This window comes from Epinephelus fuscoguttatus, linkage group LG8 (genome assembly GCF_011397635.1).
Source record: "Epinephelus fuscoguttatus linkage group LG8, E.fuscoguttatus.final_Chr_v1".
In the NCBI taxonomy this organism is placed as follows: domain Eukaryota; kingdom Metazoa; phylum Chordata; class Actinopteri; order Perciformes; family Serranidae; genus Epinephelus; species Epinephelus fuscoguttatus.
Genome location: NC_064759.1, coordinates 8,483,457 through 8,498,814, shown reverse-complemented (window position 1 = coordinate 8,498,814; position 15,358 = coordinate 8,483,457). Strand labels below are relative to the sequence as shown.

At 40.1% G+C, this 15,358-nt stretch overlaps 1 protein-coding gene across 1 annotated transcript in view; it reads left to right on the top strand.

The window, feature by feature from the left end:
• Nucleotides 1-15,358, top strand: part of LOC125892544 (inactive phospholipase C-like protein 2) — a 53,467-nt gene that overhangs the window by 13,270 nt on the left and 24,839 nt on the right. The window contains exons 2-3 of the mRNA XM_049582528.1: nucleotides 9,643-12,126; nucleotides 13,342-13,545. Coding sequence (XP_049438485.1) covers nucleotides 9,643-12,126; nucleotides 13,342-13,545 — 2,688 coding nt within the window. The remainder of the gene's footprint in view (nucleotides 1-9,642; nucleotides 12,127-13,341; nucleotides 13,546-15,358) is intronic.

Here is a 15,358-nt window from a genome sequence, read left to right as displayed (position 1 = left end):
TCAGTACAAAGTCAAGAACTCATTGAAGTTGATCCTCAATTTAGGTCCCTTTTTTGGTGTCAGCTCACATTGAACTTAAGTAACTGACAACTTTAAGTTACAGCCACAATGCTCCAAAGATAGACGTGTTACTTTCATTTATATTTATTCAGGAAATGGTAGAGCTTTAAAAGTTAGGTCCCAGGGTAGTCACCTCCTTCACACTTCATTTGACCAACGACTGATATCATATGGTACAGAACAGAGGCAGCTGGGCCTTTACTAGGTTTAAACTCCTGTGGGATTTGACTGGCTGCGCAGCTAGAGAACAAAAAGTCTCTGTATGCTAATTTAAATCAAACAGCAAGCTCTTTGCTGGAATATTTGTTTAGCTTTATTGAATGTTGAACACACACAGTGTGTATTGTGTACAGTTTACGGTCTTATTATTTATAAGGTCCCATTGTTCTTTGGTCTTGATTGAAATAAATATTTCATGCATTTTCATATGTACATAAAATGAATCTAGAGAGGTGTCACTGCATTTTGAAAAAGATAATCCATCTACAAAGGGTGGTGTAAAGGTAGATTTATGGTGCTCTATCAAGACTACCATTTTGCAGGATTTTTGGTGCTTGTAGAAATTAGTGTTGTTCACATGATTGCAGTGTGTGCCAAATGACTGTCATCATTTCTGAAAAGTTTTATTGCCTTGTTTGGTATCAGCACAACATTTTCATCAGAGCTGGCTTTCAAAACATTTATTTCCTCTTCCTTACTGTCACCAGTTGAGTTTCCTTGTGACTCATTTTGTTCTAGTTTTTGTTGTTCCTCCAAAGCTCTTCCTGTCACCGTGATACACTCCCATCTCTCTTTCACACACATTATATTGATTGTTTTTAATCTCAGTCTCCTCTGCCTGTTGAACATGAGGTGGTGTGTACACAGCCTCTTTATTTGGTGATGCAACTCAGGAAGGGGTTGGTAGTGCTTGGTTTGATGCAACAGATTGTTATCAAGAACAGATGACGATTCTGTATCTACTACCTTTTGATTTTCATTAGCTTATATGAAGATCCTGAATCATGCATGATCCTCTGTTAAGCAATTACTTTTTCAAACAAAATAAAAGGAAATGTATTTATTCTGCTATACCAAAAACTTACCCCAAATCTGTGGTGTGTAATTTTAAGAATTTGAGATCACAAACTGTGACACATTGTAGTTATAATTTAACTTTATTTTGCCCTGTCATATTATGACTAACTCGCGGTCCCTGAGAGTGAGTGACCTGACATGGTGTGTTCGTGAATTCAGTCTGACACTCAACACCGAAACAAGAGCCCTGTTTGTAGAAGAAACAGAGCGTGATATTTCTACATTAATTAACGGACAGTTAGGTTAATCACACATTTCACTCCGCTTGGCAGTTGGATGCTCCAACTCCCAAGACACAGTGCAGTGAATATACGTGTGGAGAGTTGTTTTACCTCCAGTTAAGCCCCGCCCACCAAAAAATGTCATACTGTTTACTAATAGTAAAAAGGTCTTTTAGTGAGAAGTACAGACTTGCATTGTAGGCGACCAAGACTCATGAACTTGAGTGTCAGTACTTGCATCTACTGGTGCTTGTCTATGTATTGAATTCCTCCCCCCAGTGCTCATGTGATGGTTGTCGCTGATAATGCCGTTGCAGCCCACAGTGGCTTCGTCCTTGGCCCAAGCTACTCCCTTCCAACAAGTCTGAATTGAACACATGGCATCCTTGAAGAGTTGGTCCATTGGATGATGACATTGTCCATTGCTGATGGCTGTCAGGCATTGACCACTGAGCTTGAGGTCGTGATTTAAAAGCCCCTGTCTCCCCAGTCTACGTCAGAACCGGGGCAGGGGTTTGCAGTGGTGCTAAAGGCGTTCATGCATGCTTAAAAAGTAACCATTCTGATTTTTAGACTCACTGGTAATGTTATTTAAATAACAAAGGTACCGGCAGGCAGGTCAAAAAGTGGCAGAGCAGCATTTTCTGAGTCAGGTTATTAACACTCAGGCCTACAGAAACATTGCATGCAGTAGTCCACCTTATCATCTTCCCCTTTCTCTGTCTGCCTTAGACATCGCCCAACCCTACCTCCTTAATGGAGGTAATAAAAAAACTAACTATGGAAAATGTGAAATCATGATATAATTATCCATCTCATAATCAAATATGCTGCTTTTTTGCTCATACTACAGAAAGTTTTAAAGGATCACTGTATAAGAACCTCTTCAGGCTAACTGATTTTTAGCAGTAACCAGCTTTGTAAGTCCTTTTGTTATTTACTTGTAGGCTGGACTATAAGTCCTAAATAAAGGTACATATCCCACTGTTGGAGCTGTGGGATATGTATGAGCTTCTTAGGTAACCACGCTGCTGCCTCAGCTTGCTTCGTAGGTAGTGGAGGAGACTTAAATGCAGTCTTGGGTCTAATCCAGAGTTAGAAAATGATTCAGCATCTGACTCTTGAGATCAGGGCTGAGTGTTTATTTTGCACCACAGGACATGATAAGTCTGACTGAGTGTTTCCGGTTCCATAAAGAATGTGTGCAGGATGTCAAAATTTAACTCGGGATTTTATAACCTATATAGGCCTAAATAATGGATCATTAAATTGGGTATTCATAAACACCAATTGTGTTTGTACAATTGAAACAATACAGATGTATTTTAGGCTGACAACAGGGCCACATTTGTACCAGTCTGGTTGCTTTATAACATTTGATGAAATTTTTCTTATTGAATAAGTTGAGGTTATTGTGTATTGAAGCAAATGCTGTTCTGGAGCTGAAAGTTTATTTGTGCTGCAATGTGATTCACATTGCTTGTTGTTGGGGTTGTAGGTAGAACAGTGGAGCAGAGAGTAATGGGTCCCCCGTCATACCCTCAGTTGTTCAGACAGTTCATAACTGCTCACTGAGCCAGAAAAAAATGTGGGATTCAGTCCATTGGGGGATTCAGATTCCTATGGGAACTGTGAGCAGTTGGATGTATTCTGTCTTGCTTATTTGCTTGCTGTTTCATTGTCTGTCTCTGACTCACCCTCTGTCTCCTACACTCACTCAAACACCAAGCCTACATTGCAACAGTATGTAAAGGCATAAAAGTAATATCCCCTGTCAGGGTGAGCTGATGGGATTAGCCTCGTTGATATCTCCTTATTATGAAACACCATGATATCCTTTTCTATGTTGTGCTAACTTGTCTCCAAAATGTACCAGGGTTTTATCTTCTTGGAACATAACTAAAAAGGAAAATAAACTCAGTGATAGATAACAAGCACTGTTGAGCCACAGTTATGCAAGAATTTCTCTCAACAGTGAAACTTTAACCTTGATTCCCCTAATATTACATTAGGACTGCCCTCAACCACAGACTTTCCTGGTTGACCAGAAGTTGTTAGTTCAAGCCTTTAGTCATTTTGTGTCACAGCAATTGTGTGTGCATACTGATGGAAGAAAAACAGTGGACATCAGAGAGAAACAGTTGACATACTCGGAGTAAAAATGTCTTCATGTGCTGTTGGATGTCAGAACAGGAGTACAGAATTAGATAACCTTCATTTTTTTTTAGTAAACCGTCACAGAGGACGCTGTAGTAGAAAATAAAATTTTGTCTCCAGTTAATTATGATCTCAGTGTTCAGGATATAATCGCTGCTGGATACTCTTCAGAAGAGTGTGTGTGGCTTACGTTTAAGAGGATGACTGACATGGTGAAAGATAATTCATCATAAGGAATTGTAAAAACTCACATTTTTCTGCATGAATTTGGCATATTGTCCTTGGTTAAAACTTGTGGAGACGTCCCCATATAATATGATTTAATGTGGAAGTAACAGACAACTTTTTAACTAGCTAGCTAATGCTGTCCCTTTCTGCCACCAGTTCGGCCCCGCCCACAAAATACATCATCATTGTTTACAACACAAAAAGGGTCTATAGATCAGGCGGTATCTATATTTCATACCTTCCCGATGTTTCACTGGGCTTTACGGTATATTACGGTATTTGTGTAAAAGAAATAAAAAAAAAAGATGAAAGCTGAGCTAATGGCAATAAAAGTCATTGTCTCATGTATTTCAATGTCTAGCCTTTAATGCTGTGTTGCTTCTTAGACAAGTCTTGCTGGGTTTAAATACTTATGGCCCTCATAATAATGAATAGATGGGAAATAAGCCCCCTTCTTGGAGGACACTTGCTGCTGCGATGGATACAGACACATCAGTGGGCTGAATAAAGATGATGTGTTGAATAAAATCATGTAGGTAAGAAATTGCTTCTGTAGTTGGAAGAAGTCATTTCAAATCAAAGTTATATGTGGCAGTACTCCCAAAAAGGGGCACTAATCCTCTAAGGTTATCCCCACCACTCACAGTCCCCATCTTTCTCAGCTCAGCTGCCTGCTCCACCAGTAGAGACTGACCTCTGGTGGTGCATGCTGTGCACTGCAATACATTAAGAACAAAGTAAGAAAATATAGACAGAGAGTCTCTGCAGAAAAATATACCACCTCACACTTCTAGTGGAACGTAAGTAATGACTGAGAGGGCTTACCTCTGTATGAGTCTATACTAGGCTTGGGCGGTATCAAGATATTACAGTATACCAGGGTATTTAGAAATCCAGAAGGTATGACTCTTAATACTGTCAAAAATAAAGATGCTCCTCTTACTATTAAACTGATATGGAGACCACCGGTACCACCACAGTGCATTGGTGAGGTCAGGGCTTTACAAAAAGGTAGAAACCAAGTTCCAGACTGTAAGCAGCACACATCCAAAAGACACAGAGCTGAAAAAATGCAAATATAGTGAGGGGAAATGTCAAATGAGATTCAATCTGTGGTTGCCTTTTACTTTCACATTCGCTAGTGAACATGTTTACAAACAGAACCAACAATCTCACATAGTATATCTTTAAATATATATTTTTGAGGGCATCATCAGAAAATGGTTTGAGTTCCAGGGCTGAGGAAGAATGAAATGAGTAACGGTGTTATCACCGTGCTACGTTACAGGAAATACAGAACTGTAACTTCAGCCTTTAAAACATAATTTTTATAAATGCACGAAAACAAATGCGAACTGGTTGTTAATGACTATGTGAACGAAAAAGGTGGTAATGATTCTATGTGTTTCAGAACAATCAGCCAGGACACTGAACATTTTTATCCCAACACAGCATAACATCACACAGCTTATGAACTTATGACACCAACACAGCAACTTTTTTAAAATGTCAATAAATTATATCAACAAATGAATAAATAAATATTCTGCAAACTGAAATACTGGCCAAGATGAGAAATATCAATGCAAAAATAAACAGGCCTACAGAGAAGTAGCCTCAACACATTTCATTTCTCATAAGAGGCCATTTGAACTATTAGCCTATAGCCTACATGTTTATTATATTAGGCTAAGCTACTAACTGACTCACTGTCACTGTTTTTTCCTCTGATCTCAGTCTTCTCATAATATGAGAAAGGAAAACTTGTGTTCCTTGAACAAACTTGTGTTTGTCTAAGTCGTCAAGAAGAAGTCAGTCAGTCCTGTTTTTGCTACGATGCAGCATCATTTTAGGAAAGATAAAGGTCTTAATCAAAACTGTACTTCTGACATTAGTTGGTCTTTTTGAGTGCTCCCATTTTAAAGCTTGTTTTGGTGCTGTGCTTTGGCCTGGCTATCAAAAAACATCTTTATCATAGCTCACTATGAAGATTGTTGGTCCTCAAAAAACCGAGATTAAAATATGCTAGATGATAAGTGATATTTATGTCTAGAGGAGTATGTACCCTTCAGAGCAAATCTGATTGAACTATAAAAAGATGATAGCGAGCATTTAAAGTACCATTTAAGGACGAATAAAGTGCAAAAGAAAACACCCTCGGCCATCTGACTTCCACCACAGACAGAAAAGGGACTGTTGCATAAGAAACATGTCCCCTCAGGAAATAATAACAAATACTAAGACAGAGATGGGTGTGTGCAGTATTGTTTTTAGTTTTGGTAAAGGAAGCAGAGGGAAATCCTGAGGAGAATGTATGGCATGGCAGCCCTGGTAATGAATACAGCAGGAAGCAGACACATACTATCAGTAAGATGTGACTGTAAGGTCACATTCTTGCCCAGATCATAAGGATTATCTGCAGTCATGCATTTAGATTTTAAGCTCTCCTTTTATATAAAGAACTCTCCTTAAGCATCAGACTGTGTGAAAGAATGTGACTGTCATGTTTACTTCTGTCTACACTGTCTACATTTTTGTCTTGCCGTACTCCAACACAGTGAAGGGATTTATAATGGTTGATTGATTTTGATAAAATCCTTACATAATATTATTTTGGCTCTCTGCAATTTCAGAGTTGCCCATTGGATCTGTTTGATGTTTTGTAGTTAACTTGTTTGTGTTTGAGATGTTTTTCATGTTGGGGAAGTCTTCCTCTGTACATCATCCATTTAGTTTTACTATTCTGTGTCATCTAAGATAATGTCTTAATCGTGCAAACAAAAAATATTCTGACTGAGACTGTGCTATGGGCTGCAGTCTGGGTCAGTGGCCATTGCATTTGCTAACAGCAACTGCTGAGATATGTAGCGGCTAATGGGCATGTAGCTACTTACATGTTTCAGATGATACATCATGTTTGTAGTTGTTCGTCCTTCACCTTCTCAAAATGCTCCCACACTTTGGATTTCCTGCCTCACATGTTATTAACTAGCCTGTGGAATAACCGCAGGTACCAGCCCTGGAAATTAGGGGCCGTACACATGCCGCATCTTTAACTGCCTGGAAAACGTGAGGTCAGGCACTGGGCACTGCACTTGTGCCTTTTTTTTGTGCCAGCTTTCATGAGCATGGCAGCAGGTCTGTCTGAGGTTGCTAAGCAACCTTAACAAGCATCATATAGCCTATTTACCTGAAATCCTGAGTGCAGAGCTGATCTTCTTCCAGGCGCTGTTTATAATTGTGTAGACCTATTGTCCATGGGACAGATGTAAAGCTCTGGGTAGCCCTGCACTAACATGATCAACTTTTCCGTATTTATCAGACTAAGTATTTACAGAAGAAGGGAAAGATATCTGTCGGCTGTGATTGGTTTGTATTGTTATTCCTGTCTGACTGCTGAGCGTGGCCACTTCCTGTGTCTGTCCTTTCAAATTAAATTCCCACATGGTCAGGTCATATAGGTTTTGATTTATTTTGACGAGGCGCAGCTCCCAATAGAGTTTCACATTGTTTTTTATTTTTTGTTTTGTTTTTCTGCAACAGATGAAATCTTGCCAACTTATGAATTATCTGGTTGACTAACGTTTGGCAGCCTTTCATGTAACTTATCATTCCTATTATTTAATCACATTTTGTGACTTTGCCCGTCTCTCCTTGACAAAGTTTACGAGTACTGGTTCTTTCAGTATGTGAGGTTTGCACATCTCAGTTTGATTGCATAATAGGTCGTCTGGTAAACCGCCAGACTGCTGGGATACGTTGCCTTTTCGCAGCGGTAAGAAAAAATCCATACTGTCACAGCCCTAGTTTTCACTGGAGTGCAGCATTAGGAATTCTTATCTTGGCAGCATCATATAGTTGAGAAAATGATGCATTACTTTTGTATAAAGTGGTACCATTAAGCTGCCACACAATGATTAACAAGGGTTTGGGTTTGGCTGCTGCTAAATTTCTGAAATGAGTTTGACTAATCCAAAATATAAAATTATGTGCTTGTGCTGAAGGAACCTGCTGCAGTGGAAAGAGCAAGATTCATTGGAAATGTCAGAAATGTGGCTGCTGTAGACGACTGGATTTGTGTGGGCGATACTCTCCTGAGGGAGAATTCCTGTTGTATCTCCATAATATACAGTGACAGGTACCTTAAGTCGCCCAAAAAGTTGCTGCTGTGATTCTGCTCAGCAAATATTCAGAGGGAACAAAGAGGTACCAGGAAGGAAAGACATAACACACAAACAATATCTCAGAGCAGACAGAATGTTGTGTTGTTTTCTGTTGTATTGTTATGTAAGGTTGAGATTTACTTTGTCTTTTTATTGGAAACTTGAAGAGATCTTCTACCTGTGTAAAGGTATAAGTATCACTGAAATACTCTATTACAAATAAAAGCCCTGCATTTTAAGTTTCACTTAAGTAAGTAAAATGAATATTTCATTTCAGTAAGTACTTTGGGATATTATTACTGTCTCATTAACCCTTTGAAACCTGGAGCGACACCACTTTTTTGTGCTGCTTTCAGACACCCTTTCCAAGTATTTAAACCTTTGAGCCCTGAGCAATGTTGTGCGGTTTCTTTCGAAAACCTGAGAGAAAAAGTAGTGACCAACTTTGTAAGAAAAAAAATTAATTGATTTAGAAAATTCTAAAAAAAAAAAAAAAAAGAAAAAAAAAGAAAAAGACATTATACAACAGTTAGTTCCGGCCCTGCAACCTGATTGGTTGAGACAGTAAAACCGTGACGATATTGGAGTACAATATCATGGTTATTTCACTGTGTATGTATCACTCCGCCTCACAGCTGATTGCAATCAACAATCAAATCAAAACTGACGGTTAGTGTCAGTGAGGTCAGCAGTTGCGTTGTAGGCTAATTAATTCATCCACTGTCAAACAGCCAAAAATATGGATTTATTTCCTAAAATAAGTTTTGAATTGAACTGTGAATGGTCATCAGAGGAAGATGAGGGAGAGGAGAAGCTGAAGCCATCTGAGCACACATCCAGGTTTGTCAGTGTTTCATCAGCGGAGCTCAGTGACTTGGAGAAAACCAACATACTGTCAGATCAGAAGGCCTCGTGCCTATGACCAAATCACAGCCGTGACGATATAGGAGTATAACATCACTCCCTCTCGTGTGATATTGCTTAAATAAAATCTAGGGAAAAAATACATTTATAATTACTATCATTTCATATTTAAAATTATGGTACAGGATTATTATAATTACTAAGCACTTTTTCTAGGACAGTTCCTTTTTTTGTTTATTTTGAACTCTTTTTAAAACAAATTTTAATTTTCTCTTTTACTTTTTTCTTTCTTTTTTTTTCAAATTTTTCGGGTCATCTCTGTTATTGCTCATTGCCTTCTTCCAGTGTTTTTGAAAGAAATCAAGCCTATTTTCCTCAGGTTTTAAAGGTTTAACATGTAAATGTTGTCAGAGTACAGCTAAAATATCCAACTGTACATACTGTTGGGTAGTTAAATTTATACAATGCATAATTCATAAACTGAACATTGTTTTTAAACATAAAATCATGATCTGAAAAGTATCTACAGCTGTTGAATGAATGGAGTAAAAAGTGCAATATTTTGCCCTGAAATGTTGTGGAGTAGAAGCATAAAATGTTGTAAATGCTTTTCAAGAACAGCAGTAGCCTTGATCGATTTGTTGAGAAAAGCCCTTCGGTCCTCAAACTGTTTACTTTTCAGGGAGCAAGAAAACCATGCTTCTACAAAGCTCAACAGATATACATTGTATTCCTTTATGTTGAAATATAAAAACAATATTTTCAAGGTTTTTATCATTTGCAGTATTGATCTTATAAATCATATGACTTTGTTTACCATGCTGTATCTACTGAAAGGTTTTATTTATGCACTGTGTTCTGTTTCTCTGCAGGATGGCTCAAGACAGCGTAAAGAAAGAAAGAAGACTGTATCATTCAGCAGCATGCCCACTGAGAAGAAAATTAGCAGTGCAAGCGACTGCATCAGTGCAATGGTGGATGGCTCTGAGCTGAAGAAAGTGCGATCCAATTCCCGCGTCTACCACCGCTACTTTCTCCTTGATGCCGACATGCAGTCTTTGAGATGGGAGCCCTCAAAGAAGGAATCAGAAAAGGCTAAGATTGATGTAAAATCTATCAAGGAGGTGCGGACGGGGAAAAACACAGACACTTTTAGAACTAATGGAACGTATGATCAGATATCAGAGGACTGTGCCTTCTCAATCATTTTTGGGGAGAACTATGAGTCTCTGGATTTGGTGGCAAACACTGCAGATGTAGCCAACATTTGGATTACAGGGCTGAGGTACCTGATCTCCTATGGGAAACATACTTTGAATATGATAGAGAGCAGTCAGAACAACATGCGCTCATCTTGGCTAGGCGAACTTTTTGATGAGGCAGATGTTAACAACAGCAAACAAATAACAATATGTGCTGCTGTGCAGCTAATCAAGAAGTTGAACCCTGGACTTAAAAATGTGAAAATAGAATTGAAGTTCAAGGAGCTTCACAAAGCGAAGGACAAAGCAGGTTCTGATGTGACGAGAGATGAGTTCATTGAGGTCTTTCATGATCTTTGCACCAGACCAGAAATTTATTTTCTCTTTGTTCAGTTCTCCAGCAACAAAGAATTTCTGGATACCAAGGACTTAATGATATTTTTGGAGGCAGAGCAGGGCATGGCACAAGTCAGTGAAGACACCAGCTTAGAAGTCATCCAGAAATATGAACCGTCTAAAGAGGGCCGGCTCAAGGGTTGGCTTTCCCTTGACGGGTTCACTAACTATCTTATGTCTCCAGAGTGCCATATATTTGACCCTGAACAAAAAACAGTATGTCAGGATATGAGCCAGCCCTTGTCCCACTATTACATCAACTCATCCCACAACACATATCTGATAGAAGATCAGTTCAGAGGTCCGTCTGATGTGACAGGGTATATCCGTGCCCTCAAGATGGGCTGCCGCAGTGTAGAGCTAGATGTATGGGACGGGCCTGATAATGAACCTGTTATTTACACTGGTCACACGATGACATCACAGATAGTTTTCCGCAGCGTCATCGACGTCATCAACAAGTATGCATTTGTTGCATCTGAATTTCCACTGCTACTGTGTTTAGAAAACCATTGCTCCTTAAAGCAGCAGAGAGTCATGTTTCAGCACCTAAAGAAGATCCTCGGAGACAAGATCCACCTTGATCCTCCAAAACCTGAGGACTGCTACCTCCCCTCCCCCTTAGAACTGAAGGGGAAGATCCTGCTGAAGGGTAAGAAACTGAGCACAAACTGCACTGCTTCAGAAGGTGAGGTGACAGACGAGGACGAGGGGGCAGAGATGTCTCAGAGGATGAGCATAGAGTCTGCTGAACAACAGACTATCGCACCCAAGAAATTCCAGCTCTCGAAGGACCTCTCGGATCTGGTGACCTTGTGTAAGTCTGTGGAGTTCAAAGACTTCCCAACATCTTTCCAGACCCAGAAACAATGGGAGCTTTGCTCTTTCAATGAGGTCTTTGCCAGTCGCTGTGCCAGTGACTTCCCAGGTGACTTTGTAAACTACAACAAGAAGTACCTTGCACGAGTTTACCCAAGCCCCATGCGGATCGACTCCAGCAACATGAATCCACAAGATTTTTGGAAGTGTGGGTGCCAGATTGTAGCAATGAACTACCAGACTCCTGGTCTGATGATGGATCTAAACATAGGCTGGTTCCGTCAGAACGGGAACTGCGGCTATGTGCTGCGTCCAGCGATCATGAGAGAGCAGGTTTCATATTTTAGTGCCAACACTAAAGATTCAGTGCCTGGTGTTTCTCCGCAGCTCTTACACATCAAGATCATCAGCGGACAAAACTTCCCTAAACCCAAAGGCTCAGGTGCCAAAGGAGACGTGGTAGACCCCTATGTGTATGTGGAAATACACGGCATTCCTGCTGACTGCGCTGAGCAAAGGACTAAAACAGTCAACCAGAACGGGGACAACCCTCTATTTGACGAGAGCTTTGAGTTTCAGATAAATCTCCCCGAGCTTGCAATGGTGCGCTTTGTGGTGCTAGACGACGACTATATTGGTGATGAATTTATCGGCCAGTATACGATCCCCTTTGAGTGTCTCCAGCCAGGTTTTCGCCACGTGCCGCTACAGTCTCTGACAGGCGAGGTTCTGCCACATACCTTGCTGTTTGTTCATGTGGCCATAACCAATCGAAGAGGAGGTGGCAAACCTCACAAAAGGGGACTGTCTGTACGGAAGGGCAAGAAGAGTAGAGAGTATGCCAGCATGAGGGTGCTATTGATCAAGGCTGTGGATGATGTCTTCAAAACAGCCATACTACCACTAAGGGAGGGAACAGACCTCAGAGAAAACATGCAGGTAAGATATTTAAATCAAACTCCATTTAAAGATTATTCTGTTACCAGTATCCTCTGTTGTGTGCGCTACTGAGCCAACAATTTCATCACGACTTTTTCTTCCATTTTCCAGCATGGAATGTTTTTCTGTGGAAGGGTTGACTGAAGAAAATGTAACCCCAAGTCAAGTATAGATTATAACCAGATTTACTACAAAGAATCTCGAGCATCTAAAAAAGGCTCCCGCTCTGGAAAGAGAAACAAAAAACCACCAGGCTTGACTGAATTAGATTTGATCTAATCCTTATGTGTTGCGCAACAGTCAAAACAAATGTGGGAAGATGAGTTGAAAAACATTGTGATGAGATCCCTTCCTGTTTGAATAATAGGTTTTTTTTTAGTGTTAAAATCACTGCAGCTCTAACAGATGATTAACATGGCCTTCAGCAAGCTGTGAACACGTTTTAACCAAAGCTTTTTTTAATGGCTCCAAATCCATTGTCATTCCAAACTTATTGTCTGGTCTGATATTTAGTAAGCTTTGCCACCACAGAGATCATGAAAACTGTGTAATTTTATCTCCCTCGTGTCCACATTTATATCATATTTGTGGTCCTCAGCAGTCACTTGAAGTCTCTGTAAAGAAATTATATGAGAAATGCTGTACTGGAGTGTCACAACACTCTGTGGTTGGTCCCATGTTGTGTTCCTTCAGGCATTGTATTAGGATTTATTTTGGTAGCCCTGTTTATATTGCAGTCATTGTGTGATAACAAGCCACTGGCCTTGAGACTATAACACATCTTGGCTGTCCTGTCACAGTTTGTCCCTCCGGTTGTTTATGTAGGGGTTTAAATTTGGGCTAGCACAGGAAGGTTAGGATTTGTGTGTGTGTGTGTGTGTGTGTGTGTGTGTGTGTGTGTGTGTGTGTGTGTGTGTGTGTGTGTGTTTCATTTCCGTGTGACACTGGTGTCAGCCAAAAGGATTGAGTGTTTATAAGTGGTTAACAAGTGCCAAAATGAAAGTTCTCACAGGTAATGAATGAGCAGTTACTTCCTCTGTGGGGGGTGGTTAAATATATTTAATGCAGATCAATGGCAGATTCGAGCAACTTAAAATATTAATTCCCTTCTTTTCAGTCTTAATTGATGGTTATATCATTTTGCGTGTCATGCCAGTATAAACCAGTGTAACTGCAGGCCAGTCCAGCTTTAATTTGTCTCCTCTCTCTTTGCAGAATGCCATTGTGTCCTTTAAAGAGCTGTGCGGCCTTTCAGCAGTAGCTAACCTGAAGCAGTGCATCTTGGCCCTTTCCCCTCGACTGACCGGACCCGACAGCAACCCCCTGCTGGTGTTCAACCTCAGTGACCAGTACCCTAACTTGGAGCCCCAAGGCCTGCTTCCAGAGGTCCTCAAGAAAGTCATCACCACCTACGAAATGGTACGTAGTCGTCAGAAAGAGTTTTCAGTGTATTTGCACAGTTATAAAACCTGGAAGCAAAAGTGATACAAGCAGATGAATCAGATGCATTTCCATAATTAAAAACACAAGAGGAAGAGACAAAAATCTGTGAGGGTAAAATATAAAAGGGGAATTTCACATTCAGTGATACAAACCTCAGTGAATTCAGAAGACAGAAACATATCAGCTGACATGATTTAATCTGCTGTTTTGAGGTAAATGTGCTTTTTCTTTCTTGTCCATCCAGGTAGTTCTTGTGCATGCAGCAGTGCACAGAGAAAAAACTTTACATCTCAACATATGAACTGTAGTTAAAAGTGGATTTCTATCTTTGTATCTGTCTGTCTATCTATTTATCTATGCATCCATCAAAGAGCAAAAAAAAAAAAAGTGCCCACCAAACGAGCTTTGACTCCAATTAAATCAATACCGTAGCTTTACTGGATTTAATGGGGGCATACAGGGATGGTTAGGTAACGTGGCTGGAGCTCTGTTAAGTAATAAAATCAATGTTCGCACGTTATGCAACATGCCATTGAGGCTATTCCCAGATGACGCCATTACCCTGAACACATCCTGTTCTCTTACATTGATTCTCAGCACATTTTTGCCTTATTTCCATTGCACAGTACAGCACAGCTCTACTCGGCTCAACTCCTTCTTTAGTTTTCCATTTGCAAAAGTTGTCAATAGTACCTGGTACTTTTTTTGGTACTATCTCGGATGAGGTTCAGAGCGAGGTGAGCTGACAATAAAAGGTGAAGTTAAAACACTGTAGACCTCTGATTGGTCGGAGAGAATCGTCACCAGCACGACACTGAACATCCTGTACAAATCATTTTGAAATGACAGAGAAAAATGGCAGCCTGCAAAACTGAGCTGTACACTACGCCTTACACTCTGTAACACAGACAAAGAGCAGAAGTTTTACGCGATGTCACCATGGTGATCAGCTGAGAATCCGCCTACACTGAGGGCGTACTTTTAGAAGTAGGAAACGAAAAAGAGAGGAACACCTGCTACCAAAAATGAGTTGAGTGAAGCCAAACCATGCAATGGAAATGAGGCATATGAGCAAGTTTCCATCATTATTTCAGGCACGAGGCAGAAATCCCCCACAAAAATCAAATGGCAAAGCAACAAGTGAACTACTTTAAATAATTTTGCATTCAGTAATTGGAGTTTATTTTGTCAGATTTATCTCCATCCTCCTGGCTGTAGCATTATGTCTCCAGAATATTTATTAAACCCTGTAAGATCAGCATCAGTGTCTGAGCCCAGCTGGTTTTGGTGTTGCACATTTAGTGTGGAAACAACACTATAATGAGAAAACATCAGGGAGGGTGCACATGGTGTTGCTAACATCATATTCAGTATTCAGTTTGACACTTTTCTAATATACTCTCTGACAGATCGAGTAGCACTTCACACAAAGATGAGGGGTGTGCACACTTGGTGACACGTGCAGAGTTGGTAGGAATTTCACATGTATGGCAGGATTTATACTTCTGTGTCGAATCAACGTAGGCTGTACTTCAACGTTCACCTCCCCAGAAATGTAACTACCTGTGTGGTGACACAGACCTCCTGTCTGTTTATGTAAGCTGAAACCATTTCCCTCAGTGGAAACAAAGCTTTTATTTACTTTTATTTCACAGATAAGAAACAATAAATTGTGAAGACAATAAAGCCTCCACAAAATAGCATTTAAGTCCTGTGTGTGATTTATCCTGGCTTAATATGAGCAGAGGAAACCTCCGCTATTCACTAGGCTAATACATACAATGTAAAA